Source organism: Eretmochelys imbricata, chromosome 6 (genome assembly GCF_965152235.1).
Source record: "Eretmochelys imbricata isolate rEreImb1 chromosome 6, rEreImb1.hap1, whole genome shotgun sequence".
NCBI classification, from domain to species: domain Eukaryota; kingdom Metazoa; phylum Chordata; order Testudines; family Cheloniidae; genus Eretmochelys; species Eretmochelys imbricata.
The window spans coordinates 124,155,427-124,171,773 of NC_135577.1; the positions used below are offsets into that span (position 1 = coordinate 124,155,427).

The 16,347-nt window shown below is 41.8% G+C and overlaps 1 protein-coding gene across 3 annotated transcripts; it reads right to left on the bottom strand.

The window, feature by feature from the left end:
• Nucleotides 1-5,407: 5,407 nt before the first annotated feature.
• Nucleotides 5,408-16,341, bottom strand: SOCS4 (suppressor of cytokine signaling 4). 3 transcript variants are annotated; one of them, XM_077819596.1, is made up of 2 exons: nucleotides 14,757-14,775; nucleotides 5,408-7,653 (listed from the first exon to the last, which is right to left on the bottom strand). In XM_077819596.1, exon 2 carries the CDS (start codon nucleotides 7,552-7,554, stop codon nucleotides 6,244-6,246), a length of 1,311 nt encoding a protein of 436 aa, XP_077675722.1. In that variant the 5' UTR covers nucleotides 7,555-7,653; nucleotides 14,757-14,775; the 3' UTR covers nucleotides 5,408-6,243. The 3 variants fall into 3 exon arrangements, with proteins under 3 accessions (XP_077675722.1, XP_077675720.1, XP_077675719.1); XM_077819594.1 differs by lacking the exon at nucleotides 14,757-14,775 and adding an exon at nucleotides 16,208-16,341 and having other exon boundaries at nucleotides 5,409-7,653; XM_077819593.1 differs by lacking the exon at nucleotides 14,757-14,775 and adding an exon at nucleotides 16,204-16,340 and having other exon boundaries at nucleotides 5,409-7,653.
• Between the last annotated feature and the right edge of the window lie 6 nt (nucleotides 16,342-16,347).

The following is a 16,347-nucleotide window of genomic DNA, read 5'->3' on the forward strand; positions in this document are numbered from 1 at the left end:
GTTTTACAGTAAGGCCATGTATGACAGCATCATACAAATATTCCTTCTTTATATTGGAAACGTGGGCAGCTTCTTTAAAGGGACAGCATATAAATTATGATCCCTGTATTTCTTTGCAGCTGGATGTGCTACTAAAGAGATATAGCTTGTAAGAAATGACTGCACCGTAGATTTCACTGGTTTGAAGCTGCTGAAGAGTAGTAAAATCGACAAGAAATATATGCCCCTGATTATCAGACATGCTGAGCACCCAAAACCTTCACTCACTCCATGGGAGTTACCAGGGCTCTGCACTGCTGATGTCAGGCCAATAATTTACATTGCTGCAAAGTGCGATATAAACTCAGTGGGAGTAAAATCCAATGTAAAGAGTAACAACCAACACTATCTTTTCTGTAGGAAAAGCTTATATCTGAAATTTGTCCATTGTGCATTATAGGGCCTGACTTTCCTTCCTATGCTTTCTTACCAAACAACTATTTTACTGAAGATAATGATAGCCAGGCCTTTTCTTTTCCTTACCAGATGGGAGGCCTAACTAGCAAAAGTTAAAAGCATTTCACATTTATTACAATCAGCTTGACATGTTCCTAATGTAGGGGTAAAGAAAGCACTTCAGAGTGGTACCCACGCCCCACAGTCATTCTGCTTATGGCAAGACTGGCCGTGTAGTCCAGTGAATAAGGTATTGGGCTTGCTCTCGGGAGAGTTGGGTTGTATTCCCAAAAAAAGAAAAGGAGGACTTGTGGCACCTTAGAGACTAACCAATTTATTGGAGCATAAGCTTTCGTGAGCTACAGCTCACTTCATCGGATGCATGACTAACACGGCTGCTACTCTGAAACCTGTCGTCGTATTCCCAGTTTAGCCACTGACCTGCTGTATAAGCCTGTGCAATTGCTTCACATCCCTGTACCCTTTTCCCCTCTCAGGCTAGTGTCTGCAACTTAAATAGAGGAGGCAGCAGTCTCTTACTATGTGTATGTACAGTACCTAACACAATGGGTCACTTGACTGTGACCTACAAACAATAATTTACTGGCACTCATTTGTTGACTTGGGGAAGCAAGGGTGGACAAACATATGGACCCGTTGTCAAACTATTGACATATGCAAGAGTTTATCCACTGGGTCAGCTTTAGGTGAGGAGTCTTGGGTTAGGAGTAGGAACTGTAGCGTCAGTACGACAGCAGTGCTCAGCTTTTCCTAACACTGAGTACGCTGTGTGATCTATAGCACAAACGGAGGAGAGGTGATCAGCAGACCAGACCTCCTTATGCCAGGGTTTGCAGCCTCAGACAATAGGACCAGCGTGGTACAATGTAGGATTACCATGGGAAAAAAAATCAAGCCCCAGAAGTTAAATGGCCTGCCCAGGTCTACTATATTTTGCATGGACCTGGGAATCATAAAGATGATTTCTTATCTGGCTTCTGAAACTAACTCTCTGTGTGATCTTGAGCCTGTCACTTAACTTCTGTCAGCCCCAGTTATCTTTGAAGCAGGCATATTTGCCTACTTCAGAAGCTTAAAGCATGGAATGACATAAAAAAGGTTTATGCCTCTCAGTGTATGCATGCTGGGAAGGGTAAAATGAGGAATTGCCGTCACATTCAGCACAGGGGACCCTGCATTATCTATAATGAGGACAATGGCATCATCAGGGCTTTTAGAAATATCCCAGGAATTACTCCTCTCAATGTAGACAAGCTGAATCTTTTGAGACTTACTCCAGGTGGCCATGTTGGGCGTTTCTGCATTTGGACTGAAAGTGCCTTCCGCAAGTTGGATGAATTGTATGGTCACAGAGGTGGTGTTAGGCCTTGTATTTAAGACAACATATTAGCAAGTTTGTTAGTGGCAGAGGTGGAAAAAGAACTCAAGGATGTTCTAAACCAGATAGCCTCTTAAAGGGTTCTTTCTCAAAAACCTGACAGTTTGAATTTTTGAACAAAAGGGGCTTTTTGAGTTTTCACATGCTTCACAGTAAAAAAAGTTTTGTCTTGTGAAATTACACGCCCACAGTCAGATCCCAGGGGTGCAAAAAATCACATTAAATTGGCAAAACAAAACAAAAACCTGCACAAATTTTCAAAAAACCATGTTCAGCAATTTTGTTCCTATCTAGTTAAACAGTTATGATTAATTAACCCACACATGAAAGGCTCTGTTTTTACACACACAATAGCTATTCTATTTAACTATTTAGTCTCCTAAAATTGTAGAAAAATCTGGAATAAACCAAGCTACTGTTTCATTTCAGTGTTATAACAGATGCCACCATTATAAAGGCTGCATAAAAATACATAGACAAAGCTGAAAAAATGCAGCAGGCTGTAAAATTGCATCCAAGACACATTTGTCTGATGGCCTTTCATTGTGAAGGGACAATTTTTGTTCTTGAAAATGAAGATAGTCTTCGCTTTGTAAGCCTTCATTAAAGCACTCATCTTTCTTCTTAACGGGTTCAGTGTAAGAACTTAAATATATTAGATCATTTTTATGGGTTGCAATCTAGTTTTTGTACAGTGTTGTGGAAAACATGATGAACAATTCCACTTAAGTAAGAAATCCTTTAGTTATGAAGTGCTTGGCTTAGATTGGAGTTTCTGAACGAGACAACTTTGATTAAGCAGACAAAGTGCCTCTGCAAATTTTGGATAAATTTAGGTTTGGACTATTTATTAGTCAATCATGGACCAATATCCCATTGTGCTTGATGCTACGCACACATGGAACAAAAGATGATTCCCGTTTTTCATCCAGTCTTATGTGAATATGGCAGCAATAGATAATGAAGAAATAGATTTCCTAATATGAACTAGCTTAAAAAAAATCATGAATCCTCTTAAGAGAATGTCTGGTCTATTCAATGAAGTTAATTGAATTGAAGCAGTACAAGGAACTATGCATTGATGGCTATGGATAGTTACATAAATATCAGTTCCCTAATAGCCATTTGCACATACAGGGGCAGAGGCTCAACTGATGTAAACTTTTGATACTCATCAATTGTGCTATTATAGTTTACACCAGCTGAGAATCTGCCCCATAGCATATTCATCAACATATATTCATGCAATAACATGGATTGATGCACTAATATTTTATTCCTGGAGACTTTGGTTCAAAACCAATTTAAACTACAAGTGAAAACAAACACAATGGTCTCCTTTTAGTCTCTAGTTGAAAAATGTCCACATCACAAGGACACCAGACTAGTTCAGTGTGTTTTCTATGCTGAGACGGCTGAGGCCTGAAAAGGAGATGTGACACTGAGGCCTATTAGTGGTTCGCTATTCTGTCAGCAACTCGTCAGGCCTGCCCTACTCGCTACACCTAACATCATGATGTATACCCAAAAGGTGGCAAGTAATCTATCATTGGAAAACTAATAACTCACTGATCATTAAAATTCCTGAGTGGTGTATGTATGGGATGTGTACAAAGAGTTATAAGTAGGTGCTAGAATTATGTTCTTAAAATGTGTTTGGCAAGAAATGCGTAAGCCTAGACTGCCTTAGATGAAGGAATGTGAACTTGCTTGTCTGACAAGCCTGGTCCTCAGGCAGAAATACTGAAGGTACTTTACGTAAAAAGGAAACAAAGCCATCAAGCTAACAGGGGGAGGAACCAGTATGAAGTCTTCCTCAGACTGCATGGCATCTCTTCCCCATAGGAGAAAAGTTACTTTATCTGAGAATACATTTCAAAAGTTTATTGGTCAATAAAGACAGGGGGTCTGAACCTCAAATCATAAGCCATTGAATCAATTGATTGTAAACAATATTGCTGTATTATAAAAGTATATTGAATAAAGTCTTATGAAAGCCTATGACATGCTGGTGATTAATATAATTGTGAAATATATTCATTAACACTATATGAGGAATTTTGGATATTCACTGATATTATGCTTTAAAGTATGTGACCAAACCCAGGGACAAAAAAGTTCTCTCTCAGCCAGGAGGGAAGGAGCTCTATACCAGTCTCCAATGTTAATTAAGCAATCTAGAATCAAAAAAACAGAAGCCCTACTAACATACAAATCAGCATGGGGATAGGAAGTCCACAGGAAACTTTTCTGACTCTTGAAACAGAGACAATGAACTTTGGAGTGATATAAGGGGGCAAAAAGACAGTGATCCATTACTTGCGTGATTCAAGGGGCCAGAGCTTTTGAAATCAAAGAACATTGGGTCCTTCAATGTCAAATGTTCAATAGGAGTTAAAGACGTGAGGAACTGAATATAGGTGAGAAACCTACTTCAGCAATGATTGTATCGTGCTGAAATTAAGTTTTAGTCTTAGAAGGGTATTTTTACTTTTGTTTGCTTGTAACCCTTTCTATCTGTATTTTGTATACAAATAGAATAGTGTATAATTTGACCCTATGACTTTTTGTTTAATAAACTGTAAAAGTAAAACAAGTTTATTAAACAAAAAGTCATAGGTAAAAATACCCTTCTAACGCTAAAACTTTATTCAGTTCTGTGACTAAAGTAAGAGCGTTTGTCAAACCTCAGTCAAATTAACAAGCTGCAGCATATTCTCTTTAAAGGAGCAACAAAGGTAACTTCTGTGACTGTTCCAGGAGCGGGCCGCAGGGAGACAGCTAAAGAAATTTGGCATTTGGGGGTCACTGGCATCACTATGCAAACAGTAACTGGGCTGTGGAAGCCCGGGTGTAACCTGCATGCTTGTAGACTGACTGTTGGCATTCAGGCTGTGACCCACAGCAGCCTAGCGTTTAAGGTATCCAGAGTTCCAAGGGAGGCGATGACACAACCCCTAACTGGTCTGGATTGAACCTTAAGATGATGTTATAGAAGAATTTTTAGGCAAGGAATGCTGTGCTTCAGTGGAGCTGTGGGGGAAAGTTTGCATAACCACCCCGGCATTACTCAGTCTCCAACTTTGGTGGGAAGGGAGATTTGCTGCCCACAAATTCACACAATTTTCTGACAGCTGAAATAAAAATGGCCAAAGAAACAATGTAAATGCTATTTTAGCTTCCAGTTCTGCAAACATTTCTGCATGTGAGTGATCTGATTCAAGTCAAAGAGACTACTCATGAGTCAAGTTAATCACAAAGGAAAGGATCAAGGCCTAAATTCGTAAGGGATTATTCAACATGTCAAAACTGTCCACATGGTTAAAGGGAAAAACAATATGCTCACTTTAGTTACCTATATTATTACTTATCACATTTGACAGATTGGCTAATCTGGGCCCAGTGCCATAAGCAGTGGTGAGTCCCTTCAATGAAGACAATGAGATTGTGGAGTGCTCAGCACCTTACAGAATTGGGCCCCTCTGCCATTTACAGTGACTAATTCTATGCCTAAACCTGCACACACTGAGGTTCACTGGGATTGTGCCATTGATTCAAGTATGAGCAGAATAACTTTATTGAAAAGAAGGCAAGAGTTTGATGTTTGTAAATGACCACACAAATATAATGTAAAATGGTGCCGCTTTCTGGAGGATTATCCATGCATAATTTCCTTGCACACAGAATTTGGCAGCAAGCAATCTTCTCTGGGGAGATGTAGCATTTGATCAATCTGTAGCTATTTCTTCTAAACCATATTTAAAAAAAAGCCCTCCCGCTACGAATGAAGTAAGAAGGTTATCCATCTTCTTTTCAGGATTAACAGTGCAAGATAAAATAGTGCTGTGTCACAAGTGTTTAAAGAAAAAAAGTAGAAAAAAATTCATAGCAATAACTGCCCATCAAAATAATATTTTACACACAGTAATAGTGTTAGAAATAGACTGATTAATTTTACTTTATATATAGGTCATTAGCACTCATTTTAAAAGATAGAAAATACAGATTAGTCAATCTTTAGTTTACAGTGCATACATTTCAAACATGCCTGCAACATATGCAAATTACAATATAAAAAGACAGATCAAATTCAAATATGAATTTTTATTTTTAAATCTAAAGACTATCCTTATGTGGAAACCCTAGAAAACCTACCTGAAATTCCATAAAACCCTAGGGTATGAACATTACCAAAAAACCACAGACTCTAGTGAGTTGACTAAAAAGGGGTGGAAGGAAGAGTCAAAGTACATTTGGACAGAAAGACCCAGGCAGAGGTCAATTTGGACTGTAAATAATCTACAGAAAAGATTCAAATCGCCATAGAAAAAAAATGCAAGGGAGGAAGGACAACACAAACGTTATCAGATCAAGAGACAACCCCTATTCCCCCCCACAAAAAATACATTCTAGCTTTGTTGCTCTGGTACATCGATCCTGAGTACTCTAACTTTTGATTTATAGTGATATTCCTTCAGATATAACTTGACAGATGGAGGAATAGGAAGAGCATCAATGCCATCATATGTTGTAGAGTTGCAAATAACTGTTCTGCATATATGCTGAAGGGAAAAAGGAAAAGTCCTGTTTAAGGGAGTGGATAAAAGTGGTTCAAAGAACATACAAGAGCTTGGGTCTTTATAATGCTCTAAGAGACCAGTAATGTCAGGAGAATGGAAGACACAAGGATCATGAGCATCAAAGCTGAAGTTATGATTCCACTGTTCAATTCTTGCATGAAGAGAACGACTATAGCGTCTAAAACTAACAGAAAACAAATAGTCTTCTTGGGCAGAGTCTCGTAGTAAAAAAGTTCCTTCTGGCTTTCCTTCTAGTAGTGCCTCAGCTGCATATTTGTCCATTACACCCCAGTAGCATGGATTATTATTGATCTGGAGAAGGTCTGGGACAAGACAGTGGACATAATCAATCTGGGTATGGTATTTGGGAGGAGTTTCCAACTGTAGCAGCTCATCATCCGTTTCCCATTTGGGTTTGTTCCTCTTTCTAGAACTTGTGCAAAGTGTTATAACTTCATCATCAGAGTCCATATCACTCTCGTCTTTATTGTTCTTTAACACCTTACTCATAACCGATTCAGTCCTAGGATCACATTTACAGGAGTTGCTATCTGAAATGTCACATGGCTGTGAGAAAGTGTTTCCTCCCCGATCTGTGCTCTCTCCATCTCTCAGCTGATCATCTGTCTCTTCACTTTGGGATAAATCAGTGATTATCCACTCTTCTGATTTTTGACTTATGGGGGCAGTATGTCTTTTAATTAAATGCCATCGAAAAGCTAGCTCTGATCGAGGTGGGAAAGGACACTTATCTAGCATTAATTCACTGATATGAATTTTTCTCTTTGATGGAAGCACTGAAGCGTGCCGACTGCTACAATTCTTTATAGGAAAACACTGTCCCACAGCATCTTGCAATTTCTGTTTAAGAGACCGGCCTAAAAATCTGTGGCCACATGAACGATCTAAGTCCAGTTCAATAGATGAACAGCTGTGCTTCCTCTCTTGGTTCCTTAAACCAGCCACTGGTTTTCCTGCACTACTTGCTGCTTCACCATCAGAACAATTCTCATTCTTTTTTGACCATGAGAGCTTCTTTCCACTCCATACGTAACCATCCTTTCTGTCTGCACTCCTACTACGGGTGGTTTTGGGTCTTACATCGACATTTTTACTATTACTTTCTTTATTTTCCTCCATTTTGACAGCTTAACTCCAAAAGTCCCAGAGCTATATGTTGTGTTTTTCTGTAACAGTTTCTACAGCTTGAAGCGTCTTTCAGGCATTTTTTGGAAGTATCTAAGGAAATAGAAAACACAGCTAGGTTAACAGCTTTACAAGTTCATAACACAAGACCAACGCAACTGTATAAGTGACAGTAATGGCAATTAACTGCTGGCATATGTATAAATAATATACGTAATGGCAATTAACTGCTGGCATATGTATAAATAATATACATCAAGCTCAATTCATTAGGAAGATTCTTCACAAACGCTGCCTTGGTCGCAGACCTAGACACCCTTAATCCTTCTCCATTATTAATATTTCCCAGTAATTACCATCTCTTTGAGTATGAATAAGGCATACATTCAATCATGCTTTATAGCAGAAAGACCTGGTTGTTGACAATAATTTTGCACGAGGTAGGTTTTAAAATGGCACATCACATGCATTAGGTTATATTGCTTTAGTTGTTCACTGAGCAAATGCTGCAACTATTTCAATCAGCCTTTCAGGAAAGAACAAGCCGGAACAGAAACAAAGTAGGTTAAAGAGTACAAAGAGCTACTGTACCTAGATGATATGTTTGTTTATAACTAATCCACAAAGTCTGATGCCTAGGATCCTATTCTTAATTGACACTTTTGGGTCACTTTCAGGATACAAAAGAAATTAAAAATAAGTCACAGATTCTGCCAATCTCTGAATGCTTTTTTCATTTATTTTTCAAAATGGAGTTAAAAAACACAACATTAGGTCCCCAGGGGGCTGAAATATCTGGAGCTTTACATACTGAAAAGGATTAAAACAAATCCAGATCCCTTACTAAAAGCAACTGAAAAAAGGCCATGAAAGATGGAGCTTCTTATTACTCATTGTGGAGGAAAATTTACATTAAATGAGCGTTTTCCTGAGACTTATACATGCTTATTTCACTCCCTATGTTTGCTTCCTAAGGCTTATTGTATTCTTAAGAGTTTAAATGTTTGTGTGTGTGTACGTACAATGGGGAAGGGAGGGGGGCATCTTGAAAAAATCTCCTTGTGAGTACATAGCTGAAAGTATAGTAGTACATTTTTCAATATGCATGCAAAGGTGCACCTGAGCATTCCAGGTCTGTCATAATCTGAGGTGGGTTTTTTCCATACCAAAATCAGGATATGCGTCCTCTCCTCAACTGTTTAAAAACGGATAGAGATGGTGAATACAAAGAAGGGGAAGAAAAGGCATACGCTTCCTCTCTTCATCAAATCCATTCTCATCGTGAGAATTACCCAGTATTATACCCCATCGCTCTGCATTCCCTGAGGGGCTGAGCACGCTGACACTTCTGCATGCTGAGTTCCCTCCTCTGTTAGTGAGCAAGAGAGTCCGATGATAAATGAAACCTATGTCTCTCATACAGAACTATACAGCACTACTATTAGGCTAGCAAGATGTTTAAATTTAATCAATATGCCAAATTCGTCCCTGATGTAACTCCACTGTGGAATTTTGGAGAGTCACTTCATTTTACTAGAAAGTATTTCCCGCAGGCATAGTATGGACTTTGCAGCCTGGGTAGACAGATATATGGGAGCAGGGTTTGCACGAATACACTAAAAATAGTTGTGTGAACACTGCAGCACTGGAGGAGGCTCGGCCCAGCCGCCTGAGCTCAGACCCACCCTACCTCCCGAGTCCAGGCTCAGGTGGCAAACCTGAGCTGCCGGTGATGCCTCAACATCCACACAGCTATTTTTAGCACACTAGCCCCACCCTGTCTACTCAGGCTAGAAGGCTCACTCCCAGTTGCTGTGTAGACATACCTTTTATGTCGAGTAGGGGAAATATACAGGAAGTCCCAGAAGTTTAATCGAATACTTTTCACAGAGCACTCTTGATGATTAAAAACTCAACAATATCTAGTATTGGAGAATGGAAACTACAGGCCTGGAGAGTAAGTTTAAGAGATTCACTGGCTCAGTTTTCATTTACATCCATATGCATATATGATGAACAATTAGCATTTGTACTTCAGTAGTGCCTAGAAGGTCCAATCAGGGCTCAGGCTCCTGCTGTGGTAGGCACTGTAGATACACATAATGAAAAGGTTGCCCTGCCCCAAAGAGAATATTATTTTCCCAGTTTCATCTGCTACTGCAGACTAATTTTGTCAGGCCAATTAGAAAGGCAATTGCTACTCAAAATATATGACTATGCAAGAGTACCTGGAGCTGCACCCTCTCAAAACCAGATCTGAACTTGGCCTGATAAAAGGACAGAAAGCAGGGTGCAGTGGCTAGCTGGGGATTTGGGAGACCCAAATTCAACTCCTAGCTCTGTACATACTTCCTGTGTGAAGTTGAGCAAGACACTAAACCCTATTGAAATTAATAGAAGTTAGGTGCCTAAATACCTTTAAAAAACTGGCCCTCAGTCTCTGCATGCCTCAGGGCTTGTCTACACTTAAAACACTACAGCGGCACGGCTGCATCAATGCTGTGCTTCAGTGTAGATACTTCCCGTAGGTGTAGGAAGTGTTCTCCTGTCAGCATAGCCAATCCACCTCCCCAAGACGCAGTAGCTGGGTTGATGGAAGAATTCTTCTGTTGACCTAGTTCTGTCTACATGGAAACTTAGGTCGGTCTTAACTACCCCGCTCAGGGGGATAGATTTTTCACACCCCTCTCCGACGTAGTTAAACTGATCTAATTTTCAAGCACAGACCAGGTCTTAGTTCTCTATTTGTAAAATCAGGTGAACAACAAAGTCACAGAGGCATTGTGAGATTTAAAAGATTCTGAGGTGCTCAGACACTATAGTGATAGGGGTCATAGAAGAACCTTGGAGAGGTACTGTACACGTATCCTATCCATAAACTGAAGACTTTCTAACCAAATAATGCCACGTAGGTGTACTTCCATTAGTGATTAAAACGCAACCCAAGGAAAAAGAAAAAGAGAAAGGCAGCAGAGATAGAGAGCATACTTTTACCTACCGGGCAATGTTAAATGAAGAAGCTATCCAGTATACCAAGTTATGCACATCAGCTCTGAGAACTTTACATTTACAAATTATACCCATAAGAGTAGAGTCTCCTGAGGCTTTCTTGTAAAGTGCATATACCTTAGGCATGTTAGAAGCAGATACAACTGACAAAACTCTTAAACATGAAACTCTTCCTCCTAAACAAATGACAAGACAAAACAACATGCATGGATAAAGCAGGGTTCATGTCAGGCCACCGGATTCTGAAGGTCATTAGATATCATCATAGCTTTAAAATCCCTACAGGGTCATTGCTACACGGTGTCCTGGCATAAACTTCAGGATCTCAACTAAAAGCAACATCTTCTCGCGGACGCATTTATACAATGAAAATGCTTCCCTCAATCAGACAGTAGGCAACAATCACCAGCCAGTGAAAATATAGAAGAGAGAGAACCTGATCCTGTGTGCTGAAGTCAATGGCAAAACTCCCATAGACTTCAGAAGCAGTAGGATCAGGGCCATAACAAACACAGGGAAGTCTTGTTCTGAATAACTTGAGTGTTCCCCTCCTAAAATATTCTTTTTCTACAGTCACCGTGAATGTTTGTCTGCACTCCACTGCCAGTCCTTCCAAAACCTTTCTAATCAAGTTGTTAGTTATAGTTTCCATGTGATTAATTATTTAGGACAGTTCTCTACTCAAATACAAAAATCCAAGTGTCTCCATCTGATTATTCCTCTCATTAAATGACACAACCCCACCACTGGTATACTACTAACCAATAAGGTTAATTTCAGTCATAATTGTGGAAGTTGATATTTTTATGTAACTTATAGCATTCAAATCTATTAAATATTTTTTCCTAACTACTGCCCATAGTTTCAGACTGCTTACATTTCAATAACTTGTATAAATTAAATATATTATTTGAATGGTCTATATTTATCTGTCTTCTCTTTATATTAGTATTTTTAGTTATTTTTTTTAGATTTTTTTAAAACAAATGATTTAAGTTGAGAACACAAGAATGGCCATACTGGGTCAGACCAATGGTCCATCTAGCCCAGTATCCTGTCTTCCAACAGCAGATGGTGCCAGATGCTTCAGAGGGAATGGACAGAATAGGTAATCATCAAGTGATCCATCCTCTGTCATCCAGTCCTAGTTATTATATACAAAAATATATTCAGTTATTTATATATTTCTCATTGATCAACTGCTGTTCAAATTAATCTTTGCCCAGTCATTATTTTGGCCATCACACCTCATTTTAATTTAACACTTTCACTTCCACTGAAGGTGGGACTCTGTTGACTTACTTCTGAAATAAACCCAGTTAAACATAGCATTAACTCTCAATTCCCTTGTCTCCATTAATTTGTCTCAATTCTAACTATTTATTTATTTTGATTTATGTTTCAGATTCTAAAAGTACCTAACCTTATCTCTGGGTGCCTCTGTAATACATTATAGATACAATCCCACTCAAAAATGGAACCAGCAGCTACCTCTCACCCTTACACCAGAAAATAATTTACTAGGAGATAAAATCAATACCCAGATGATACCTCTAACCCAAGAAGAAATCCTGATTCTTATCCTGCCCTTTTCTCCGCCAAAACCCTGGGTAGATGGGCCTTGCACCATGCCCAAAGATTAAATACCGGGGCTATTTCATATCCAGTATGTGCATGTGTGTGGGAAATAGGTTCCAAAGTTCAGGGCTACTCATGCAAAATGCCCTACCAAAAGTTCCCTCTCTTTTATACTCAAGGAGCTCCAAAAAAGAAAACGTGCCTCTGCAGACTAAACAGCAGTGGCCATGTGGCACAGGGAGAAAAGCAGTATCTCAAGTGGGCAGGCACCAAGACATTCAGGGCCTTACAGCTCAAGACTAAGCCTTTAAATTCCACACAGAAACCGAATAGGCAGACAGTGCAAATCATGGAGCACTGCTATCATGCTCCCAGCAAATTTACAGCAATTAATAAGTCAGTTACTGCAACGTGCACAAGCTTCACCGTCCAAGTAGATTTAAAGTGTAGCCCCTGCAATAATCTAATACTCAGACAACAAATGCATAGATGACAGTAGCAAGGTCTGGAAAAAAATGGTTGCATCCTCTTGGCCAAGCAAAAAAGAAACAAGCCTTAACAGAAAAACTACAGCTAAACAATTTTTTAACAGCAGCTAAGGATCCAATAATGCCCCCAGATTGTACTTACAACAAATGGAGGGCAGACAATTATCACTATATCTTCTGATGGCTTTCCTAACCTAACAACATTATATCAATCTTATACGGATTCAGCTTCAGCAAGATTAGCTGTAACCTGATTTTGTACTTAAAGCATCCTTTACAGTATAAAGCATTTTAGCTGAAATCATTAAAACGTTTATGAAAGACACTATGCATAAGACTACTGAATTGTTTTAAAACATTTGACATGAAATTCCCTCAGCCCCCATAAGAAATTTATGAGTTGAAGAGTGTAGTTCTACCTTCCCACTCACCTGATTAGGCGTTCCTACTAGAATAATTTGTTAGAACACATATTACCCCATATCCCCACTGAAAACCATGTCTCTGCACAGCTTCTACAAGGTTCCATAATGAGAGCTGAGAATACTAAAAAATAAAAAATATAAAGGAAGCCTAGAGTCTAACACTGTCACTGACTCAAACATGAAAGCACTAATGATGTCACTATTACAAAGGGCCCAATAACAGTTCCAATATAAAAATTATTTCCCTCCACCAGGCACCAATAGCGCAAATGCAGAATAAAACTGGGCATAAAAGGGTTCAGCCTATAAGCAATTTTTCTTGGAAGCATGAATAAAATGTGCCATATGGTTAAAGGGACAGGAAGGGGAAACAGATCTGTTTTCTTATTTCAGATACTTTGTGATTTTAAGAGAAGCCATTTTTTTCGTCCTTAAAGAAATAAAACTGTATTGCACCTTTAGTGCTGAATACAGCGGTTCAAAGCAATACAGCCTATTGGTTTATGTATTGGAGTAGCTATTCATTTAACTACAACTGTATAGTCATCGTAAGTACAGTATCAGTAAGATATGCTAGTTATAGGATAGTAACAGATTAGTCTCTCATGATTCTGAGAACGATCCCACAATCGGTGAGATCTTGCACTCTTTATTCAATACCCGCCAACATCAATATGATGCCTGAATAAGGACTTGTTCTTTAACTGGAGCTTCCCACAATTTCATTGAGAATGGAGGAGTTAAGATCACAAAGGGAAATTTTAGTTCAATTTTAAAAATGAATACTAATTAATGAAGGTTATAAAGGACCAAATGTGCTTGCAGGGACAACTTCTTTTTTTTTTTTAAACTACCGACAACACATTGCAGGTTTGACTTGTACAGTCAAGCTATTATAGCTAAAAATTATAACAGCAGCATCACTCAGAATGGTGTAAGACAGCGACTTGTGTTTACAAAAATATGTCAATGTATTCTGAGAAAGTCTATTTTAGTAAAAATGACTATGTAAGTCAGCATGAAACATAAAATGTGTTCTGCAAACACAGGCTATAAGACATCAACATTTATTTTAACTGCTTTTGTAGACGTCACAACTATCTACAGCCACAAACCTGCACCAAAATACTTAGGAGGACAAGTTCGATTTCCTGTTATTCTCCCCTTCACAAAGACAATAGTATCAGAAAAGAGGGAACGTGTCCTCAAAATACTATTATGTGTCTCTCTAGTGCTTATGAAATCACAGGCATTTAATACCTGACTCTCTGGAATTAACAACAGAAGGAAAACACCATTACTTGTACTTATCTACATTGTAAAGCTTTCACTCCATTAATGAGATACAAGAGCTTTCACTCCATGAATAAGATACTACCCCACTATTAAAAGTTCAGCCTAAAACTATTTTCAAAGCTAAATAACTGCTTCTTTAGGACTACCGTGAAAGAGTATAAATGGAAAATAATGCATATTTGAAATGAAGCATAGATTTGTGCATACTTAGTTCTAAACACTAGCTTCTGTCACAGTCTGTTCTGAGCAGTATTAAAAACCCAGCATCCCACCCTATTTTAAGGAACATGCTAAAAGGTGTGAACTGATCAAAGCTTTGAGCCCTTCTCTTTTAGCTGCTCCTGAGCAATAAATAAAAGAATAGCACTGTCCTAATGCAAATGCAGCCAACATTACTTACCTGCTGCTCCCCAGCAGAGCCATTAGGAGGGGAATATGCAGGTGGGAATCTCAGAGCCCGACCTCATGCCAGGCAGCAGCAGATAACACTCACCATCAGACACAAAGATAGACTGGATTAATTGAACAGCTGGATGGGTTGCAAGGGGAAGAAGGAATGACAGAGGGGGCATAGGGAGAGAGGAAGCGGAGATTAGAAGGAGGAAGAATATGGGGGTGGGGTTGGAGAAGAGAGAATGGAGACGAGGAGAGAGGGGACTGGCGGAAAATGAGAGAGGCAGGAGAAGTAATGGGAGTATGGGACGGGGGGGGGAAAGAAGGAGGGAGGCCTGGGGGCACAGAGGGGACACGAGGAAAAGGAGGGAGGGGGAGGCTGCGATACAGAGGAGGGGGAATGAGACAGGCTGAGTCAGGGAGCGAGGAGGAGGAAGAGGGAGTGAGCCAGGCTGGGGCAGAAGAAAGGGAGAATGGAGGGGCAGGAAGAGTCTGGAACAGGAGGAAGGGGGAGTGGGGCTGGGGCAAAAGGAGGAAAGGAAGAGTGGGGCAGGCTGGGGTGGGAGAAGTTGGGGAGGAGGGGGAGGTGGGCAGGCGGGAGGAGGGGGAGGTGGGCAGGAGGGCAGGCTGAGGAGGGAACAGGAGGAGGGGGAGTGGAGCAGAAGGGCAGGCTGAGGGGGGGCAGAAGTGGGGCAGAAGGGCAGGCTGAGGAGGGGCAGGAGGGAGAGCATGCTGAGGAGGGGGAGTGGGGGAGGGGGACGGGAGGCAGGCTGAGGAGGGGGCTGGGGGCAGGAGGAGGGCAGGGGCAGGCTGGGGGGCAGGGGGAGGAGGAGGAGTGGGGCAGGCTGCGGCAGGAGGGCAGGCTGGGGGGGCAGGAGGGCAGGCTGAGGAGGGGGCAGGGGGAGTGGGGCGGGGAGCAAGCTGAGGAGGGGGCAGGAGGAGGGGGAGTGGGGCAGGCTGAGGAGGGGGCAGGAGGAGGGGGAGTGGGGCAGGCTGAGGAGGGGGGAGGAGGAGGAGGACAGGCTGAGGAAGGGGCAGGAGGAGGAGGAGGGGGAGTGGGGCAGGCTGACGAGGGGGCTGAGGAGCAGGCGGGCAGGCTGAGGAGGGGAAGTGGGGCAGAAGGGGGAGTGGGGCAGGGGGGCAGGCTGAGAAGGGGGCAGGAGGAGGGGGAGTGGGGCAGGAGGGCAGGCTGAGGAGGAGGGGGCAGGCTAGGGGGGCAGGAGGGCAGGCTGAGGAGGGGGCAGGAGAAGGGGGCTGGGGAGCAGGAGGAGGGGGAGTGGGGCGGGGGGCAGGAGGGCAGGCTGAGGGGGGGGCAGGGGGAGGGGGGGCAGGCTGATGGGGGACGGGAAGGACGGCGCAGGGTACGGAGCTGCCTACCGGGCTCTGTGGGGGGAGGGGGGGGGAACCGGCCCTCTCCCCGCGCTCCCCTCTCGGCGGAGCCCCGATCCCCTCACCTGCCTGGGCAGAGCAGCTCCGAAGCGGCCTGAGTCGCGGCCACCGCCGCCATCCTTCTTCCCCGGCCCGGGCTCGCCCCGCCGGCCCCGCCCCGGCCACTGACGGGAGCAGCAGGCCCGAGCTGCGGGGGGCGGGCCGAGCCG

What these genes read in the sequence shown, in the direction of transcription:
- SOCS4 (XM_077819596.1), bottom strand. Translation starts at nt 7,554, where the DNA reads ATGGAGGAAAATAAAGAAAGTAATAGTAAAAATGTCGATGTAAGACCC.